Genomic DNA, 20,064 nt, shown 5'->3' on the forward strand with positions numbered 1-20,064 from the left:
ATGATGACCGTAATTAATGTCCCTGAATTGTACATGTAAAAGGTGTTGAAATGGCAAATGTTTTGTTACCACAGTAAAAAAATATGTTTAAAAACACACAAAGGATATAAAAAGATAATTTTTAAAGGGAGAAATACTGATGGCCATCAACCTGTGCAAAAATGCTTAACCTCAGAAATGATCAAATAAATGAGAAATAAAACAATGAGATAACACTTGTGCCCATCAAACTAAAAAAGATGATGAAAGTTAAAACACTCAGAATAATGAGAACAGAATAAACAGGCATCCCCACAGCCTGCAGGAAAGGGCACAGCACAGAATTTCTGGAAGGTGAGCTGACAACACATTTTTAATGCCTTATATATATATTTTTTATATTCTAATTCTAGGAATTTACCCTGAAGAAACAATCAGAGATGCATAGAGGGAGTTTCAAAAATGGTTATGATTGTTTAGAAGAGCAAGAAATTTAGAAACAACCTAAATGTCCAAAAAGAGGATTGATTAGGATAAACTGTGGTTTATCCATAAGATGGGGTGTAGTTCAGCCCTGGAAATTCTTGTATTAGACATGATTTCATGATGTGGAGGGAGAAAGCTACAAAACTAAAAATACAGCATAATCCCAACATGGTAAAATATTTGGGTAAAAAGTAACTGGAAGGGATAGTATCAAAATGACAAGAGGCATTGAGGAAAGACTTATGTGGTGGTTGTCTGTGAGTAATTTAAATTTCCTTTGTATCTTCCTTTGTTTTCCAAAGGAAATCCTATGGATTTCAGAATGAGAAAAATAAAACATGTTTATTATAAATGATGCCAGAAATTGCATTACAGAATTTTGCAAGACCAACAACTTCGTCATTGCAAATATCTTTTTTCACCAACGTAAATGGTGACTATACATGTGGACCTTGCCAAATGGAATACATAAGAATCAAATTGACCACTTCTGTGGGAAGAGTTGATGGAAAAGCTCAATATCATCAGTTAGAACAAGGCCGGGGCTGACCGTGGAACAGACCATCAATTGCTCATATGCAAGTTCAAGTTGAAACTGAAGAAAACTAGAACAAGTCCAAGAGAGCCAAAGTACGACCTTGAGTATATCCCACCTGAATTTAGAGACCATCTCAAGAATAGATTTGGCGTGTTGAACACTAATGACCGAAGACCAGATGAGTTGTGTGATGACATCAAGGACATGAAGAAAGCAAGAGGTCATTTAAAAGACAGGAAAGGAGGAAAAGACCAAAATGGAAGAGACTCTGAAAGTTGCTCTAGAATGTTGAGTAGCTAAAGCTAATGGAAGAAATGATGAAGTAAAAGAGTTGAACAGATTTGAAAGGGCAGCTCAAGAAGACAAGGTAAAGTATTATAATGGCATGTGCAAAGAGCTGGGGATGGAAAACCAAAAAGGAAGAACACGTTCTGCATTTCTCAAGCTGAAAGAACTGAAGAAAAAATTCAAGCCTTGAGTTGCAACATTGAAGGATTCTATGGGGAAAATATTAAACGACTCAGGAAGCATTAAAAGAAGATGGAAGGAATACGGAGTCACTATACCAAAAAGAATTGGTCAACGTTCAACCATTATAGGAGGTACCATATGAGCAGGAATCAAAAGCACTGAAGGAAGAAGTCCAAGCTGCACTGAAGGCATTGGTGAAAAACAAGGCTCCAGGAATTGACGGGATACCAACTGGGATTTTTCAACAAACGGATGCACCACTGGAAGTACCCATTTGTCTATGCCAAGAAATTTGGAAGACAGCTACCTGGCCAACTGACAGGAAGAGGTCTATATTTATGCCTATTCCCAAGAAAAGTGATCCCACCAAATGTGGAAATTATCGAACAATATCATTAACATCACACACACAAGTAAAATTTTGATGAAGATCATTCAAAAGTGGCTGCAGCAGTGTATCGACAGGGAACTGCCAGAAATTCAGGCCGATTTCAGAAGAGGACGTGGAACCAGGGATATCATTGCTGATGTCAGATGGATCCTGGCTGAAAACAGAGAATACCAGAAGGCTGTTTACCTGTGTTTTATTGACTATGCAAAGGCATTCAACTGTGTGGATCATAACAAATTTTGGATAACATTGCAAAGAATGGGAATTCCAGAACACTTAATTGGGCTCATGAGGAACCTGTACATAGGTCAAGAGGCAGTCGTTCAAACAGAACAAGGGAATACTGTGTGTTTTAAAGTCATGAAAAGTGTTCATCAGGGTTGTATCCTTTCACCATACCTATTCAATCTGTATGCTAAGCAAATATTCCGAGCTGGACTATATGAAGAAGAACGGGGCATCAGGATTGAAGGAAGACTCCTCAACAACCTGCGTTATGCAGATGACACAACCTTGCTTGCTGAAAGTGAAGAGGACTTGAAGCACTTAGTGATGAAGATCAAAGACCACAGCCTTCAGTATGGATTACACCTCAACATAAAGAAAACAAAAATCCTCAGAACGGGACCAATAAGCAACACTATGATAAATAGGGAAAAGCCTGAAGTGGTCAAGGATTTCAGTTTACTTGGATCCACAATCAACACTCATGGAAGCGGCAAACAAGAAATCAAAAGACACACTGCATTGGTAAATCTGCTGCAAAGGACCTCTTTAAAGTGTTGAAAAGCAAAGATGTCACATTGAAGACTAAGGTGCTCCTGATCCAAGTCATGGTGTTTTCAATCTCCTCCTATGCGTGTGAAAGTTGGACCATGAATAAAGAAGACTGAAGAAGAGTGGATGCCTTTGAAATTGTGGTGTTGGAGAAGAATATTGAATATACTATGGATTGCCAAAAGAATGAATAAATCTGTCTTGGAAGAAGTACAACCAGAATGCTCCTTAGAAGCAATGATGGCGAGACTACATCTCACATACTTTGTACATGTTGTCAGGAGGGATCAGTCCCTGGAGAAGGACATCATGCTTGGTAAAGTAGGGGATCAGTGAAGAAGAGGAAGACCCTCAATGAGATGGATTGACACAGTGGCTACAACGATGGGCTTAAGCATAACAATTGTGAGGATGGCCCGCAACTGGGCAGTGTTTCGTTCTGTTGTGCATGGGGTCGCTATGAGTTGCAGTTGACTCAACGGTACCTAATAAAAACAATAAATTATAACTCACGAAAAATTTATCCCTAGCCCTGCCTCTTCCCCAACCATCTTTCCAAGTAGGTTTTGTAGATCTGCTGAGGTTTAGGTGCTGGGGGTCGGGACACACGTTTGCAGAAAGAGGAGAATATGTTCTTTTCACCCTGGATATCAAAGGACACTTGAAAGGTTATTAAAACGTGACTATTAAACAGTTCTACTCTGCACATATTCCAACTCATAGCGACCCTACATGAGTCGGAATCAACTCGATGGCAACAGGAACTCTGCACACGTGGGGTGGCTATGAGTTGAAATCAACTCTATGGCACTAACGACAACAACAATGTGCACTTAAATTACCTCCCGCGAAATAAAATGATTTAAGTCCACGGAAAGTTCAGCTGAAAAGAAAAACACTTTCTAAATGTGACCTCAGAGTCATAAATATTAATCCTAGTGGTTGTTGTCCTATTGAGGTTCAATTACTATCAGGCTTAATCTTGACAGTAACAATGTCTATTGATTAAGAGGGTAAGACAGATAGAGGGTAAAGAACAATGATTTAATAAAACCCAAGCATTTTCAAGTTCCTTTCAGCCTCATCTTTGAGAATCTCCAGTAGGACATGGTAGGCTCCCTCTTTGTTCTTAGGCAGCTGATAAATGCTGCTTTACACAAAAAATCTGGACCAGAATTAGGCTTCATTCAAGCCCTTTGGAGAGCAGAGATGATATTACCAAGTCAGGACAACTCGCGTATACTTATCTTTTTCTGTTGTTGGTTGAAGTTGTCAATAATAACACCAATAAAGAGATTCAGAGTGAAGAATGAGCCAAAGATGATAAAAACTACGAAGTATAGGTACATGTATTGATTCTCCTCAAACTTTGGCTGTTGCATATCCTGTTAGGATTTTTTAAAATAAGAGACAACAACAATTACTGGAAAAATATATAAGCCATCCCAACTGCCTTATCTAGAAGACCAAAGTGTTTCTTAGCAGCCTCAACTACGCCCCCGCCCCCATCCTCAACAGGCACGGCCCCTAGAAGGAGGCGTCTTTCCGTGTCTTCTAGCTTGGCTCTCAGGGGATGGGAAGGCTGGGCTTTGTCTTTGAAGCAATGGAGACAGAGTGTGGCACAATCACACGTCCCTTGAAAAGGTGTCTCGGATCTCTGTGTGGAAAAGCACCTGAAGGAGGCCAGGTGGAGGCGAGGACACCAGGGAGAGGGCGAGGTCACCTCAGGCAAAGGTGACTGAACACCAATTGCTGAGGAACTGCCCCAGCCTTCATATTCTCACTGTTCCACCTAACTTGTAGTTGGGTCTTGTTCCCTGTTCAATTCTTAGTGCCTAGAATACCTTCATGGGTCCCTGGGTGGTGCAAACGGTTTGCACTTTGCTGCTAGCTGAAAGGTTGGCTGTTCAAACCTATTGAGTGGCACCAGGAAATAAGACCTGGCAATCTGCTCCCATAAAGATCACAGCCGAGGAAACTCTGTGGAGCTCAGTTCTACTCTGTAAAACATGGGGTTGCCAGGAGCCAGAATCAACTCGATTCTCAACACACATTGAGTGAATGAGTGAATGATCAAGCTCCAGAATGGATACGAATTATTACGATCAAGCTCTCCCAGCTCAAAGTGCTGCCAGAAGCCTCTAAGATCCCTCTCGTCCAAACTCTTCACACTGTCATCAGCTCCATGCACTTTAGGGAAAGTGATGGGAAGATTTCACTTCTCCTTCCCCGATCTCATTCCAAGATACAGCTGTGAGCGTTCATGAATCTGCCATCTGTTGAATGTATTTACGATACTTGCTATTCAACACCTATCATATATACTAGTGTAACCGAGGTAAGAATTTGAAAATACCACTTTTCTCTTTTGCCTTAGAGAGTAGCTGATCTTAGTCTCAGCTGACTTGAGGTATCCATTTGTTTGAGCAAAGGGTATGCTTATTACAGAAATGGTGTAGCAGAAAGAAAGAACTAATGTTCAGCATCTGACAGTTAAAATAAGATAGTCTTGCAAACTAGGTTGTCACCTTGAGATATAGGTGTGTTTAAATTCCTTTGTGTCCCTCTTTGGTATATCGACAGCTTGAAGGGATAGAGTTTTGTGTCAGAGAGGTTCAGATAGGAGTAGAAGACAAAAGCCTGCCGACTTGTCCCTACAGAACCGTGGGAGAAGGAACAGGGGATGGAGAAGAGCAGAGACCTGAGATGTTCAGACAGGGGTAGGAGAGGACAAAAGCCTGCCAACTTGTCCCTAGGGAACCGTGGGAGAAGGAACAGGGGCTGGAGAAGAGTGGAGACCTGAGAAGTATGTCCTGATTCTCCCACTCTGGGTCTACAGTGATTTGAGGGGAACATGGAGGGTATGAAAGGGGTTTGTGTTCCATTTCTGATTCTCTGGGAGGAGATGGCTGTGTTGGCAAGTCCTGGGATTTATCAGGCAGGCAGGCTTAGTTAGGAGGCTAGCGTAGCTTAGTCTCTTGAATGTCCCTCAGTTCCCACATGCCTTGGACATGGAAGTGATAGCCATGGTGGGCCTCAAACCAAGAAGAGGGAGTACACTGTTGTGCCAGGGAGCCATGTGGAAGATATGGCAACAACAACAACAACAACAAAAGCCTCTACTTGAGGCCAGGAGTTGTTGAGGTGGAGAATAGTTCATGGTTTCACCAGTCACAGATTCAGTATTTGAGAAGACCAACGGGATGCTCTGTGACTACACAGACAAAGGTCATCAAGCTAGAAGCCAGAATACACCAGCGAGTACATCCCAAGACCGGCATCAGGGCTAGGGCCCTTCACATACCTCCCCTACCCATCACTCACTCTGGCAGCATGTTTAAGCCACTTACCTCTTCTCCCACACATCTGGGTAAGATCTCCTCCCCACCCCTCATCGCCACCTCAAGGATGCCTAAGGCAAACTAGGGTGAAAATCACGTACTCAAAAAGACAAAGGAAATGTGCACATTAATCGTCTTAAAATAAATTATCTCCACTACTTCTATAGCACTATTCACACACCTCTATTCCTGCCGCCAGCTCACATGTATTGAACACTTACTGTGCACCAGAAATCAACTACAGATTCTCAAACAACACATACACGTGTTACCACAGGAAAAACCTTAGCAATCCTGATTCCATCCTTGACTCAACCATTTGCTCACTTGATGGCTTTGGGCAACTCCCTTTCTTTATCTCTCAGTTTTACCAACTGGGAAATAGAAATGGATGAGATTACTGAGTATTCTTTCAACTTTGTAAACTCTTGATCACTTTCTATTTAGCTAGAGTTCAACAGCTGGCAATCACCAGAAACCCTTCAGTCTCTGGAGATCCTGGGCCATGGGAGGATCTTTCTTGCTCAGATTTAGTCCAGTCTTAAGGTTTTCCCATAGCCAAGGGCAAGTGCCCTTTGAAAGTAGGCTTCTGTCTGTCCACTTATTTGGAGAAGAGGTGAGATAGAGGAAAACCAAAGCCTCCTGTGATTCTGTTGCTTCTGGCTCCATCACCTACATGAGTGGTTTCTCCTTGGTCGTCATGGTGAAAGAGGACTAGACTCTAGGGTAAGTGGGGGTGTCAGATTCTCACTGACGGACACATAAGAACCTTTTTAACTGAGCAGTGTTGCTTCATGGTGCTTTGTTCCAAGGAAAACAAGAAGGAGAACCCTGGCTACTGGGACTGGGATGCAGGAAGCTCTGGGCTATCCGTGACATGATGTGCCTGATTTGACCCCAGCGCTTTGTCACACGGTAGGTAAAACGCAAACTCACCCCTCTAAAATCAACAGCTGCATACATGATATCTGTCCAGCCCTTAAATGTTGCCTGCAACAAAAGCAAAGAAACATGAGTGTAGTTGTACACTTGCTGTCCACAGACACGTGCCATGCAAAGCAAGCAAGGCCCAGTGGGAAGATATACTTAAGATAATGCCCCACCCTTCAGGACAGAATATCCAAATAAAAGGACAGGAGAAGGGAGCTCAAGGATGGGTTTTCTTCTTCATTTGCACAAGATAAAAGTTTTAAACCAAAATAAATTTCTACCTTAGAGAGTTGTTAGAGATGCTTAGACTGTTTTGTTCCCCTGGTTAAATCTTGTCTCTTCTTCCCTGATGTCACTTGTGTCTGTACTGTCTGTCCAAGACCTGGGTACTCTGGTTTGACCTGGGACTGACTTCAACAGGGAACCCTTTTTAATGGATGACCTGGCATCTCAGGTTCCACCCCTCTCTGGCTGAGCTCTGGAGAGCAAGGTGCCGTGTAGGACAAGGTGAGACATACAGACCTTCAAAGGAATATCACCTGGAGATGTTCAGTAGGGGGCAATTCTAGAGGGCAATGGCTCCCGTATGAGGGTTATTTTTATTAGCTGAGAAATGATTTATAGTTCTTCTAAGTAAAAAATGTGCCAACAACACTTACCACTTGCAGCAGAGCGAGGTAAGCCATTCCCACATTGTCAAAGTTCACGTCCAGGTTGACCCAGGAGAAATTTTTACTGACACACTGGCTTTTGTTTGCAATGATTTCATAATCTATAACTGAGTTCATATCTGTTTTATTAATGCATCTTTCAAATTTTCCACAAAACAAGCTTACTCCCAGGATACAAAATATCAGCCAGAAAATGAGGCAGACAAGCAAAACATTCAGAATGGCAGGTATGGCACCTATGAGAGCATTGACCACCACCTTAAGGAAACAAAATGGAAGAAAAACATTCCAAGAGGTGTGTAGGAGTCACCCAGCTCCTGACCTCCCCAGGCTGGGTCCACTGTGTGAGGCTGGATTTCTTCAAGGTATGCCTTCGTTCTCCACACCCTCCCCACCTCTCTCAGCTCGATGACTCATATGTTCTCCATAGTGTTTCCTTTCTGCTGCCGCTGAGGATAACCTGAGAAGTGTCCTCTAATGATGGGCGTATGGGACTCCTGCCTTAGGATCTGAGGGGGACTAGAGCCCATCCTGGCTGTCCCCAAAACTCTTAGGGTAGAGACCATAGACTTAGACTTCCCTCCATCTGTCAAATTCTAAGTATCGAGCTGGGTGGGAAGGAGCCCAGGAAAATCTTGGGAATTTAAGGAAATGCAAGTCCAAGAGGAGCTAATATCTTTCCTTTGCTAGCTGAGCTTTCTCCTATCTGCCTGAAGAACATACCTTCATTCCTTCAAACTGGGACAGCGCACGAAGGGGCCTCAGTGCTCGCAGAGTACGGAAGGATTTTAAGGGCTTTAAGTCGATGAGGCTGGTCACAGAGACCTGCGAGGAAGAGAAGCCACAGGTACTGCACCTAACAGCACGCCTATGGAAGCTGGTGGGGGATTCCGAGCCCTGATCCTGAGGAGGCAGAACGTGTGGTGTCCATGTGGACTATCCAGATATTAGCCTGTCAGACCTTGCTGGAAAGGGGAGGGCAGCTGGAGGGTCCGTTAGTCTCCTTGTTTGGCAAAGCTACCGCTCAGAAAGGTGAGAATGCTGCATTTACATGACTTGTTTAATGAAAGACGAAAGGCGGAAGGATGGATATATTAAAGGAAAACCGGGAGGTGTGAAAATAAATGTGGTATTGATGCAAAGTTAAATTTCCTAACTTTGATAATTCCTGCAATTATGTGAAAGAATGTCCTTGGACTTAGGAAATACTGAAATGTTCAGGGACAAAGGGGCACGATGTCTGCAACTTGATTTCAATTAGTTTAGAAAAAAATTAGAGGGAGGAAAAGACAAAACAAATGGGGCAAAATGTTAACAATTGGTGAATACCCAAAAAAGAGCATAATGGGTTCTTTATACTATTTCTTGCAAATTTTCTGTAAGTTTGAAATGATATCAAAATAAAAATTTACAATAAATAATAAATTCTTTGTTAATACTTCTCCTTACTCAAATAGCTCCTTTTGGGGGAATTAAATGCAATTTTCTCTCCCAACGTACTTTTCCCCAGAAAGACAGGGCTGAGTTTTGGAGAGCTCTATAAGTACACGAAATAGAAATCTAACAGCATGCTGAGCTTAAGTCAAAGACCACTTTCTGCAGATCTTCAGCCATTGTCATTGGTTATAAAGGGAGTCATCAGAGGCTCTACTTGGAAGGGGAGTTGCTCTCCTGGACAGGAAGTGAATTGTGATACTCCTGACAAGCTGACATCAGAGTTCATTATTATCTAAAAATATCCCACACTAACTCTTCCAGCTCCATTGTAGTAAATATTTTGAAAGTTAAGAGGGTTAATTAAGTGAGTTAATATGACAGTATAACAAGATTTTAAAATTTGTAATTAAATTTTTTTAAATCATTATCAATTCAAAATATTTTGATGGTTTTCATAGTATACTGGCTTTTTAAATAAGTATTTTGTCATATTGTTATTTGTTGGAAGAGTTATTTAAGCAGGTTTTCCACAAATACTCCATCTACCTAGGTCCTGGCTAGAGGGAAAAGGATGGCAAATCTTAGCAGTTCTTCTAGTTTTCCCAAATCACTGCTGTCACTGGTGGGGAAGAAGTGTTCCTAGAAAGTCATTGTACACTTTTTCACTTAGAGCCTCATCCCCCAGTTCCTGTCCCACCAAACTGGGAGGTGCACATAAGATATTCAGACATAAAAACACCCACATTCTTGGGATGCAGACCCCCAAATTCTCATAAGACCAGACTTAATGGTCTGACTGAGACTAGAAGGACCCCTGTGGTCATGGCCCCCAGAACTTATGTTGGCCCAGGACAGGAACCATTCCCGAAGCCAACTCTTCAGACATGGATTGGACTGGACAATGGGTTGGAGAGGGATGCTGGTGAGGAGTGAGCTTCTTGGATCAGGTGGATACTTGAGACTATGTTGGCATCTCCTGCCTGGAGGGGAGATGAGAGGGTGGAGGGGGTTAGAAGCTGGCGAAATGGACACGAAAAGAGAGTGGAGGGAGAGAGCGGCCTGTCTCATTGGGGGAGAGTAATTGGGAGTATGTAGCAAGGCGTATATGGGTTTTTGTGTGAGAGACTGACTTGATTTGTAAACTTTCACTTAAAGCACAATAAAAATTATTTAAAAAAACAAAACAAAACACCCACATCCTTTCTCACTCTACAGAGTCACTATGAGTTGGAATTGGCCATATGACAACAGGTGTGGTTTTTTTTTTTTTTTTTTTTGCTTCTTTCCCACCCTACTGCACTCTTCAGGGTGAGAAGTCTTCGATTTCCTAGGATAAACCAACTTAGTCTCATGTATTTTTAAATAAATGGTTGCATTCAATTTTCTAACATTTTATTTAAGATTTTCATTTTTGTTCATAAAAAAGGCTGACCATTCTCTTTTCTTATTCTATTAATTTTTTTTTAAATCAAGGTTATACTTGTCTTATTAAGTAAGTTTTCAAGCTTCTTCTCTTTTTCTAGTCTTTGTAACAATTCGGAAAATATCCAGATTAACTTGTCTGTAAAACCATCTGGGCCTGGTGCCCTTTTTTTTTTTGACTGTAGTTTTGAAACGTTTTGGTATTTTTAATGGTTATTGCTGTATTTATGCTTTTCATTTTGTATTTGGGTAATTTATAGTCACATCTTCATTTTTACATTTGTGAAAACTAATGTCAAAAGAGAGGAAATGCTTTGCTTAAGGTTTGACAGAATGAGAGCAGACAAGTTAGGTCTCCTAAGTCCAGGGCTTTTCTCCAGTAAACCACAGTCCCCTAGAATGGAGGTAACAATCGTCCTTCCACCTAACTTAGGTTTTTTATTGTAATCTAATAAGATGATGGGTACAGAGTGACTTGTACTCTGGAGGTTGATAGGACTGAAAAACATGTGGATATTTTTGTTCCTTTCTTTGATCCCTGTTGGCGCTCCTATGGCACTGATGCCTTTCAGACCACACATGGCCTCTGTGTGTCCATCATAACATTATGGTTCTTCAGCGGAGTTGGCCAATGACAAGACTTTTGCTCTTGTATCTGTTGCATCTACTTTCTTACATAGCAGGGACTAAGTCTAACTAATTATCTCTGGTACAAAGGGTACTAAAAGAAAAAAAAAACCCCACTGCCATTGAGTTGATTCCAATTCATACTGACCCTATAGGACAGAGTAGAACTGCCCCATAGGGCTTCCACCACTGTAAGTCTTCGCGGAAGCTGACTGCCATATCTTTCTCCCACTGAGCGGCTGGTAGGTTTGAACCATCAATCTGGTTAGAAGCTGAGCACTTTAACCACTGTGCCACCAGGGCTCCTTAGAAAGGGTGTAGATGTTAAAATCAAGGGCTCTGGAGTGAGACTTGCTAAGTTTGAGTCTCTCTCCACCACTTCTACTTGGTTAGTCTTGAACACGCTTTTTAGCTTCTTGTGACTTAGTTTCTTCCTCTGAAAATGGGAAAAACAGTAGTACCTACCACACAAGACGGCTGTGATAACTAAAAGAGATGATGCATGTGAAGCACACAGCAGAGTACCTGGCACACATAAAGCATCAATAAATGTAGCCCAGGGTAGCACACTGGTTAAGAGTTCAGGCTGCTAACCAAAAGACGGGCAGTTCGAATCCACCAGCCACTCCTTGGAAATCCTCTGTCTATAGGGTCAGTATGAGTTGGAATCAACTCAACGGCAACTCGACGGTTCAGGTTTTGGTTTTGGGTGGTGCAAATGGTTAAGTACTCAACTACCAGCCAAAAGGTTGGTGAATCGAGCCCACCCAGAGGTGCCTTGGAAGACGTGCCTGGAGATGTGCTTCTGAAAGGGCACAGCCTTAAAAACCCTATGGAGCAGCTCTGCCCTGCAACACATGGGGTCACCATGAGTCAGAATCAACTCGATGGCAACTGAAAAATAACAACAGCAACAACCACCACACTGCTATTATTAGCCTCAGCATCATTCTGGCTAAGGTGTGAATCCTGACTTCACCACTTAACAACTCTGTGACCTGAAAGGAGTTGCTAATCCTCTGAGCTTCAGGTTTCCTCATCTATAAGGTGGTAGGTGCTGTATAACGCTGCTTATCTGGGATGCTGTCATGCAGATCGAACGAGAGAATGTGTGTGAACAATCCTCTTATGTTGCTTGACAGTCAAGATGGGGAGCAGTCCAAATTGTGAGCTCCTGACCTGCTCTAAGATATCTTGAAAAGCAATGGAAAGTTGAAGGAGAGGTGAAAATGGAGGGTACTCAAAAGTATTCTAGGTGTATACCAGACACGAGCCGTGCTTATGGAGTGAAGTGGATGAGTGCCACTCATGGAAGGGGCTGGGTAATGAGCACACGAAGGGCAGTATATTATGGTAGAACCCAGGGAAGGTTGGGCAGCTGCTGAATAAATGACAAGTACTTACAAGCACTGTGAAGATGCAATGACAGCAAGGAAAATATGCTGAAGGGGTGAGTATATGAGACACAGCAAAAGTAGCTCCTCTATGATCCCCACTCCCCACCCCCACCCGCATGGGACACAGATGACAAACTTACAATCACAATGATGAAATCCAGCCAGCACCAGGCACTGGTGAAATACTTGCTAAATCCAAAGGCCACCCATTTCAGACCCATCTCCAGGATAAAAATGTATGTGAAAATACTGTCAGTACAATTAAGTAATGCCTGAATTTTGGGTTGTTCCTTAAGATGAATATCTTCAAATACCTGAAATGATAAAGCATAGACTTGGGCTGGGTTGAGTACAGACCTTCTTCCTGACTTTGTTTTTTATTTGTCTTCCTTGTGTGAACCAATTAGTATCTTTCTGGGTAATTAAGGTTTTGCTTAAAAGGTGCTAAGGCTGAACTTTTCCAATGGGATCAATTCCTTGGGTGAGTGAAAATGGGGAAGGAAAGGCCCATTTCTGCACTTCTGTAGCCCCCCAAGTTTTCAGCACTACTCCTCTGGATACAGAAGCTCCTGCCTGCAGTCTCACCACACCATTTCCTGGACTCTCTAATCCTTTCAGCTCTTGCCAACATTATGATTTTTCCAGAACCAGCCAGGGGCATACTCTTTCTCTTTCACCTCCTACTAACCCAACAGGCTCTATTCAGTGGTCCTCCGTTGCCTACAATTCCAAGTCCAGCCTCTCTAGCCCACACTCCAGATCCTGCTAACCCTAAGACCCTCATCTTCCACCACCAGCAGCCTCATCCATTTACAGCAATGTTCCCAGCAAATATGGTCACTTTATATGTACACCATGACATGCAAAAGAGTTTGGAAACTCTGGGCTAGAGTTTCCAGTGTGCGTTCCTTTGAATATTAAATATTTATAAGTGTGATTACAAAAACGAGGCATCCCAGCTCTCAGAGCAAACCTTTTCATGCTACTTCCAAACATTTTCCCCTCCCAAAATGTTTGTGCAACTCTGCAGGGTCTATATAACTACGGTATAAACTGTTCTGGCCTTTAAAGAGTCACTGAGGATGAAAGAAAGGATATAAGGGGCCCTGCCAGCCTGCCTCAGACATTCGAGCCAACACTGAAGGCACTGACTTGTAGGAAGGAAATTGATCCTGCTGTAGGGAACGAAGGGAATCCCACAGCCCCCACAGGCCCTGGTAAAAAAGAATGCAAAAGAGTTCAACAGTCTCTCTTCCAATTTCAAAGTGGGCGTTTCCTCTGCCACCTCCTTGTCAGCCTTTAGATCTCAGCTTAGCTGACATTGTCTCTTTGAAACTGTCCTTGCTCCACCAACACTGGGTTAGGTCCCCATCCTACCTGCTCCCATGTCACCCTCTGCTCCTCTGAGTGTATCATTTATGACCCTGGTCTATAATTGCCTGGACTTTATCTGTCTTCCCTACTAGACTCCAAGCTCCTGGAGGTCAAGGGCTTGTCTGTTTGCCTTTTGGGAAGAGACAAATCTGAATGGCGTTGGAGGCTCATTTCCTCCCTCATTTTGGAAACTGAGCAACAAGCTGGCTCAGCAGATCTGAACTCAATGGAAGAACAGGCTGATACCAGCAATTGAGCTTTGGAGGCCCCTACGTTATAACTAGGCTGTTTCCTATTCCAAGAAGCTCCTGTTATTATGTAGTTCCTTAGACCAAGGCTTCCCAAACCCTAATGAGCTCCAAGTCACCTCGGGAGCTTGTTACAATGCAGATTCTAACTCAGTAAATCTGGAATGGACCCAAGACTGCATTTCTGACAAGCTTCCCAATGATGTTGACGCTGCTCATTCATACAGCATCAGACAGTGCCAAGGGCACTCAATGTCTCATGTCCCCATTTCTCTGTAAATAGTATAGTGACACAGGGACTGGGTCCTTCTGGAGTCCTCTGCATTGTTTTCAGTCCCACTCTGCTCAGCCTACACTTGGCTCTCTGAAGATGAGAACGTGGGGATTGTGTGCCCTCTGTTAAGTCTCTGATAGTAAGTTTCCATTCCATGGCACCACGGAGCATGTGCCTGGACCCGTTAACAACATTGCTGTTTTCTACTGGCTAGCACGAGGCTTGGTAGACACCAATTACCATTTGTGAAATAAATGAGAGAAACTCTACCACTTGAATAAGAGTAGACAGCACCCTAGACTAAGGGTTAGCAATAAAAATTAACTGAGGGAGCTCCTTGGGCTAGTTTTGTTTGAGGAATAATTTGTGCTCCAGTAAACGGATCAGTGAGGACAGAGGGGGACCACAGGCCCAGGTGGGCCCCAGCATGTGCTCCTCTTCTTCCAGCTACAGGTCACACAGGTGTGAAGCACCACCAGAAAAGACAGGGTGTGTGGGAGCAAAGCATTTCCTTGTCCCTTCCATTTGCTAGTGACTTACCGTGAAGTGCTCTGTCACTCTAAATCAATAAGGGAGAACCCAGAACGCCATTCACTTAATACGACAAAGAGTTAGACGGTTTAGTTCTATATTATGGTCATTTTAAGGAGAGACCAAGATAGAAGGGGAGGGGGAGAGAAAGAGATGTGTAGGTGACAAGAGAGAAGACACTGTCCCCCATGGAAGAAGGTGGAGGGGGGGAGTTGTATAGAGAAGGACCAAAGGTGAGGAGAGAGAGCAGAAAGTGTGCCTACGGAAACTGATACATTCCGAGTTACTTCCCAGCCCCACTGGGGTTTCTGATTTCACCTCTATCTGGAAGGCTCTGTCATGCCCAGAAAATGGTATCTCCTTGTTCCTTTTCTCAAGGAAACATGAGTGATGGCAACTGCCAAGGCAACTTAGTATATCCTAATCTCATCCATGGAGCCCTGTCCCTTAGCATTTTACATTTTAGGAAGCAGCACTATGGCCTTCAGGAAAAGGGAGGGAAGGTGTACTTCTGATCTAGAGGAGGAAACATGTAGGATTCAGTGAAAATAGCTAGCAATCCTCCAAGAGTGAGGGGTAGGTGGACAGGCCTGGGCCCAAGGGCCAGACTCCAGGAGCTCTTCCTCACAGGGAAAGTGTCTTCAGCTTAGAGATGCCCCAGGGGGAGCATGACTCTAGAAGACATTGTGAAAAACCCTGACCCCAAGGGGAACCAGCAGCAAAGATTCTACTTCTGCCTGCTCTCCCCACGTCCACAGGCCCAAACACAGCTCCCTCAGTTGCCTTGATTCCCAATGTCCCCATGAGACCACAGTCATTTACCAGCATCCCACTGCTCAGCAGAATCACAAAGATAACAAAGCTCTCAAACCAGCTGTGCTTCACTATTTGGTAGCAGGTCTTCCGCAGCTTCCACCACGTGACCCAGAGGGGCCTTCCCTTGTCCATGCCGCAGCGTGGAAAGCAGTGACCCAGGCCTGGGAGGAATCAGCGGTGGCACAACCGTTAGTCTCTGTGGTAAATCCCATTAATAGCCCCAGTTCTTCACCCCTCCCTGTACACATGCCCCTCGCCATGTGACTTTGCAGTCCCTCCCACTAAAGAAGTTGTGTCTCTTTTCCGAACACTTGAATCTGGGCTCAGCCATTGACTTGGTCGACAGAGTGGATTGGAAGTCACAGTGTGCCAGCTCTGAGCCTAGGCCTCGAGACCGTGCACGTTTCTCCTTGCTCTCTTGCACTCTCTCCATGAGAAGGGCAAACCTGGGCTAGCCCATAGGCTCCAGGAGGAGAATGATAGAGATGTGGAGCAGAGCCAAGCTGCTCAGTTGAGCCCAGGCTAGACCAACTGGTCCCCAGTCAACACCACATGTGTGAATGAATCAACAGAGATACCAGCCTAGATCAGCTGAGTCATACAGAGACATGAGCGATAAACATTTATTATTGCATGCCACTGAGGTTTTGTGGCTGCTTATTATGTCACAATTTTTGGGGGCGGGGAGAGGGGGCTACAGTAAACAGACAGTATCCAAAGAACTCCAGGGAATGAGCTAGGATAGGTACAGGCTTTGTGAACCACCCAAGCTGTACATGGAAGAATTTGATCAATTGGTGCCTTGTTTACAAACAGCGGAGCATCTGTTCTCAACACACAAGTCTTCAGCATGAATCGCATCACCTTTCCACCTTGTCTCCCCCTCCCCTGTCCCAAATCCTGCTGACCCTTACTTCATGGTGGTCACAACATTCCACTCCGTTCCTCCTCATCTTCTTCCTAAGCTGTAGCGAGGTCTTCTCACTCTGACCCTTTCCTCCCTCCATCTTTCAAAACATCAGTAGGTTATTCTTCCTAAAACACTGTTTTTCTGTCTTTTATCCCACTCCTCCCTTCTCCTAGAAAGCTCACCTTTCTTTGCCATCTCCACTATTGACATCCTATGCATACCTCAAGGACCAGGCCAGATATAAGTCAGGAGAACCATAAAACCAAAAACCCAAGTCCATTGTGGTCAAGTTGATTCCAGCTCATGTCTATTGGAAATCCCTAGTCTGGCCTCTGTTCCCTGTGGGCAGCTATGGGGTTTTCAAACAACCAAAAATATGAGTTTGAAACCCATTCCTGGTGTTCTTTCTGGGCCCAGTTTAGCCCGAAACTTATGGAGAAATTTAAAATTTTTAGATTCATTCACTCATTTGTTAAGTCATTTATTTATTTCTTTGTCAACATTTGTTGAGCCCATAATCTGGGCCAGGTCCTATTCTCACACTAAAAATGTCGTTGTTAGTTGCCATCAAGTTGACTCTGACTCATGGTGACCCCATGTGTGCAGAGTAGAACTGGTCCATAGGGTTTTCAAGGCTGTGGCCTTTCAGAAGCAGAGTGCCAGGTCTATCTTCCAAGATGTCTCCAGGTGGGTTCGACAGCTTTGACTAGAAGTTGAGCATTTAACATCTGTGCACCCAGGCGCTCACACTAGATATACAATTCTGGATAAGCCACTAACTTTGTTTTTAAGAGCCTCATGGGGGCGGGAGGAGGAGACAGACACAAATAAATTCCCTACAATGAATACAGGAAATAATGAATACAGCTGGGAAGGGGCCATTACATCCACTTAGAGAGTCAGGAAAGGCTGCATTTATTGATTGCTAATTTTGTGCCAGACACTCTTCAAAGCAATTTATATTCTCATTTAATACTCACAACAGTGCTTTGCAGCAGGTACTATTATTATCACCATTTATAAATAAGGCACAGAGAGGGTAAGTAACTTGAGCAAGTCACACAGCTAGTGGAGAGGTCAGAATGGGAGCGTAGACAGTAGCTCCAGAGTCGATAGCTCCAGAGTCAACATTCTTAACTGCAGTGCTCTCCTGCCTCCCAGAGAAGAATCTTAAGGGACAAGCTGAAGGCTCAGCAAGGGCTCCCATCAACCCTGGGCTATGGCGTTCTCTTGGTACATAACCTCAACTACATACTGGCAGAGGATGTATTGGGACTATACAAAGCGGCAGACATGTTGGCCCAGAGGGACTCCTAGAAAAGTTTTCTAGCGTGTCTGTCCTGGTTGGTGAACTATGTAGGTTGAGCCCACCTGAAGCAAGAATTTCCTGAAGTTGCCTCTTCCTGGAACTGATACTGGTCCCCAAGAGTCTGTGAGCGACCTATCTTTGCTTTTCTCCCCAGTAGAAGTAGAAAGAAGACATCTCCCAAAGCTACAGGGCTTCAGTGAAGAACAGAAATCCTGCCACTTACCTTTGGGCAAACATCTCTCTGGTTGCTTTTTGGGAACCATTTCAGGTAGCCACCTAAAGGGATCTACTGGATCAATGGTGCTACAGTAGGATAGCACACTGGTAGCATCAGACTTCTGCACATCAGAACAGAGGAAAGGGACAGAGTCATTTACCAAGACCCTCTCTCACCTTGGTAGTACCTAATTCTTTATCATTGGGCTTGTTAGAGACACAACTAGCCAGACATAGGCTTCTAGGCGCAAGAGGTGTTGGGAAGAGTGCCCTGTTGGGTCCTTCGCTAAGTGCTCTGACTTCAGCAAAGAATTCTCTAACTGTTCTTCCTTGACGGAGGAAAGGCAAATGAAGACACGATAACTTCACCTTTTCTTCCCTACAAGCCACACCCCTGATAGGCTGCCTAACCCCCGTAGAGAAGCCAGGTCATGTGGAAAAGGCCACTTTCCTGGGATTGCAATTTTCAGCTATCCCAACTCGTGGCATGATCTGTCTAGACCAGCAGTTCTCAACCAGGGTGGATTTTGCTCCCGCCACCCGAGTGCACTTTGGCACCATCTGGAGACGTTTTTCATCATCACAGCAGGGGAGCTCTATTCGCATTTAGTTGATAAGCCACAGATGCTGCTGAACAGCCTTCACATCACACGTGGCAGCCACTGCAACAAGGAACTACCTTGCCCAAAATGTCACGGGACCGAGGCGGAGGAACCCTGGCCCAGACCTTGGCTGAAGACCCACTTGCAGCAGTTTTCTTCACATCAATCCCGGCATTTCTCCGTAATGGCTATCCCGGAGAAGGCCCGTGGATCAACCACGTGTTCCTTCAGACAACACCCTGGGGGGTTACCTTTCGGGGATTGTGTACTGTCGCCTGCTCATCTTCAGGGAACACGTCAATTTCCACGCTTTGAACTTCTGGGCTGGAAGACTTCAGGGTTTTCTGATGGAGTTCATAGGCCTGACACAGAGAAGCCCAAAACAAAGTTAATATTCTTCCTGGGCATCTCACCTGTGATGAAAAAGCCTAAATTCTATTTGGAGTTTTGTTTGTCATGAGAGTAATCTGTGACGTTATAACCCATTTTCTTTTTACTTCTTAGAACTGCTCTTGTAAAAACTTACTGTGACATCATTCTGGGAAAACTACTACAGGAAACAGATACTGAAACTTACTGAAAAGTCATATAACCAAAACAGCATGGTTCTGGTGTAAAATTTACAAATAAATCAGAGGAAGATAAAAAGACATGAAACATATGGGTATCTGATATATTTTCAAAATGTGCCCTTTCAATTGCTAAATAATAAATTATTTAATAAATGATAAAATTAGCTATCCCCTCCAAATAATACTGTGCCAGAATAGAATAAAAATAAAATCCATTATCATTTGATATTTTGATATTATAAAAATAAATGAGGAAGTGTTAGAAAAAATTTTGGAAAATAATTTTTTACCCTTTGAAGTACAGAAGGGTTTCCTTAGCAAAATGAGAGACCAAAAGGCATAAAACAAAAACCCGTTGCCGTCGCGTCGATTCTGACTCATAGCAACCCTGTGGGATAGAGTAGAATTGTCCCACAGAGTATCCAAGGAGGCTGGTGAATTTGAACTGCCAATCTTTTGGTTAGCAGCCAAGCTCTTAACCACTGTACCACCAGGCTCCAAGACATAAAAGAAAATATGAAAATATATTGCTACATTCAAAATGTAAAAGAAATTCGGTCTTATGGCCTCTGAGAATACCCAGGAAGGATGTGCTAAGTCTCAACTTAAGTGAGGGTTCATCCTACAGTCTTTGTGAGAGTTTCTGTGAATTTGACTTATAAGGCTATGATTTCAGAACACTTCTCTACTTTGAATATATAGAGTTACACACACACACAAGTAGACAATGGCACACACACAAACA

The 20,064-nt window shown here is 43.6% G+C and overlaps 1 protein-coding gene across 1 annotated transcript in view; it reads right to left on the reverse strand.

Moving 5' to 3' along the window:
- Positions 1 to 20,064, reverse strand: part of SCN11A (sodium voltage-gated channel alpha subunit 11) — a 93,039-nt gene that overhangs the window by 13,323 nt on the left and 59,652 nt on the right. Inside the window, exons 16-23 of the mRNA XM_010595497.3 lie at positions 18,999 to 19,109; positions 18,153 to 18,267; positions 15,717 to 15,871; positions 12,608 to 12,781; positions 8,308 to 8,409; positions 7,573 to 7,842; positions 6,920 to 6,973; positions 3,886 to 4,027 (exon numbers count right to left, since the gene is read on the reverse strand). Of these exons, the coding sequence (XP_010593799.2) occupies positions 3,886 to 4,027; positions 6,920 to 6,973; positions 7,573 to 7,842; positions 8,308 to 8,409; positions 12,608 to 12,781; positions 15,717 to 15,871; positions 18,153 to 18,267; positions 18,999 to 19,109 (1,123 nt within the window). The remainder of the gene's footprint in view (positions 1 to 3,885; positions 4,028 to 6,919; positions 6,974 to 7,572; positions 7,843 to 8,307; positions 8,410 to 12,607; positions 12,782 to 15,716; positions 15,872 to 18,152; positions 18,268 to 18,998; positions 19,110 to 20,064) is intronic.

Source organism: Loxodonta africana, chromosome 27 (assembly GCF_030014295.1).
Source record: "Loxodonta africana isolate mLoxAfr1 chromosome 27, mLoxAfr1.hap2, whole genome shotgun sequence".
NCBI lineage: Eukaryota > Metazoa > Chordata > Mammalia > Proboscidea > Elephantidae > Loxodonta > Loxodonta africana.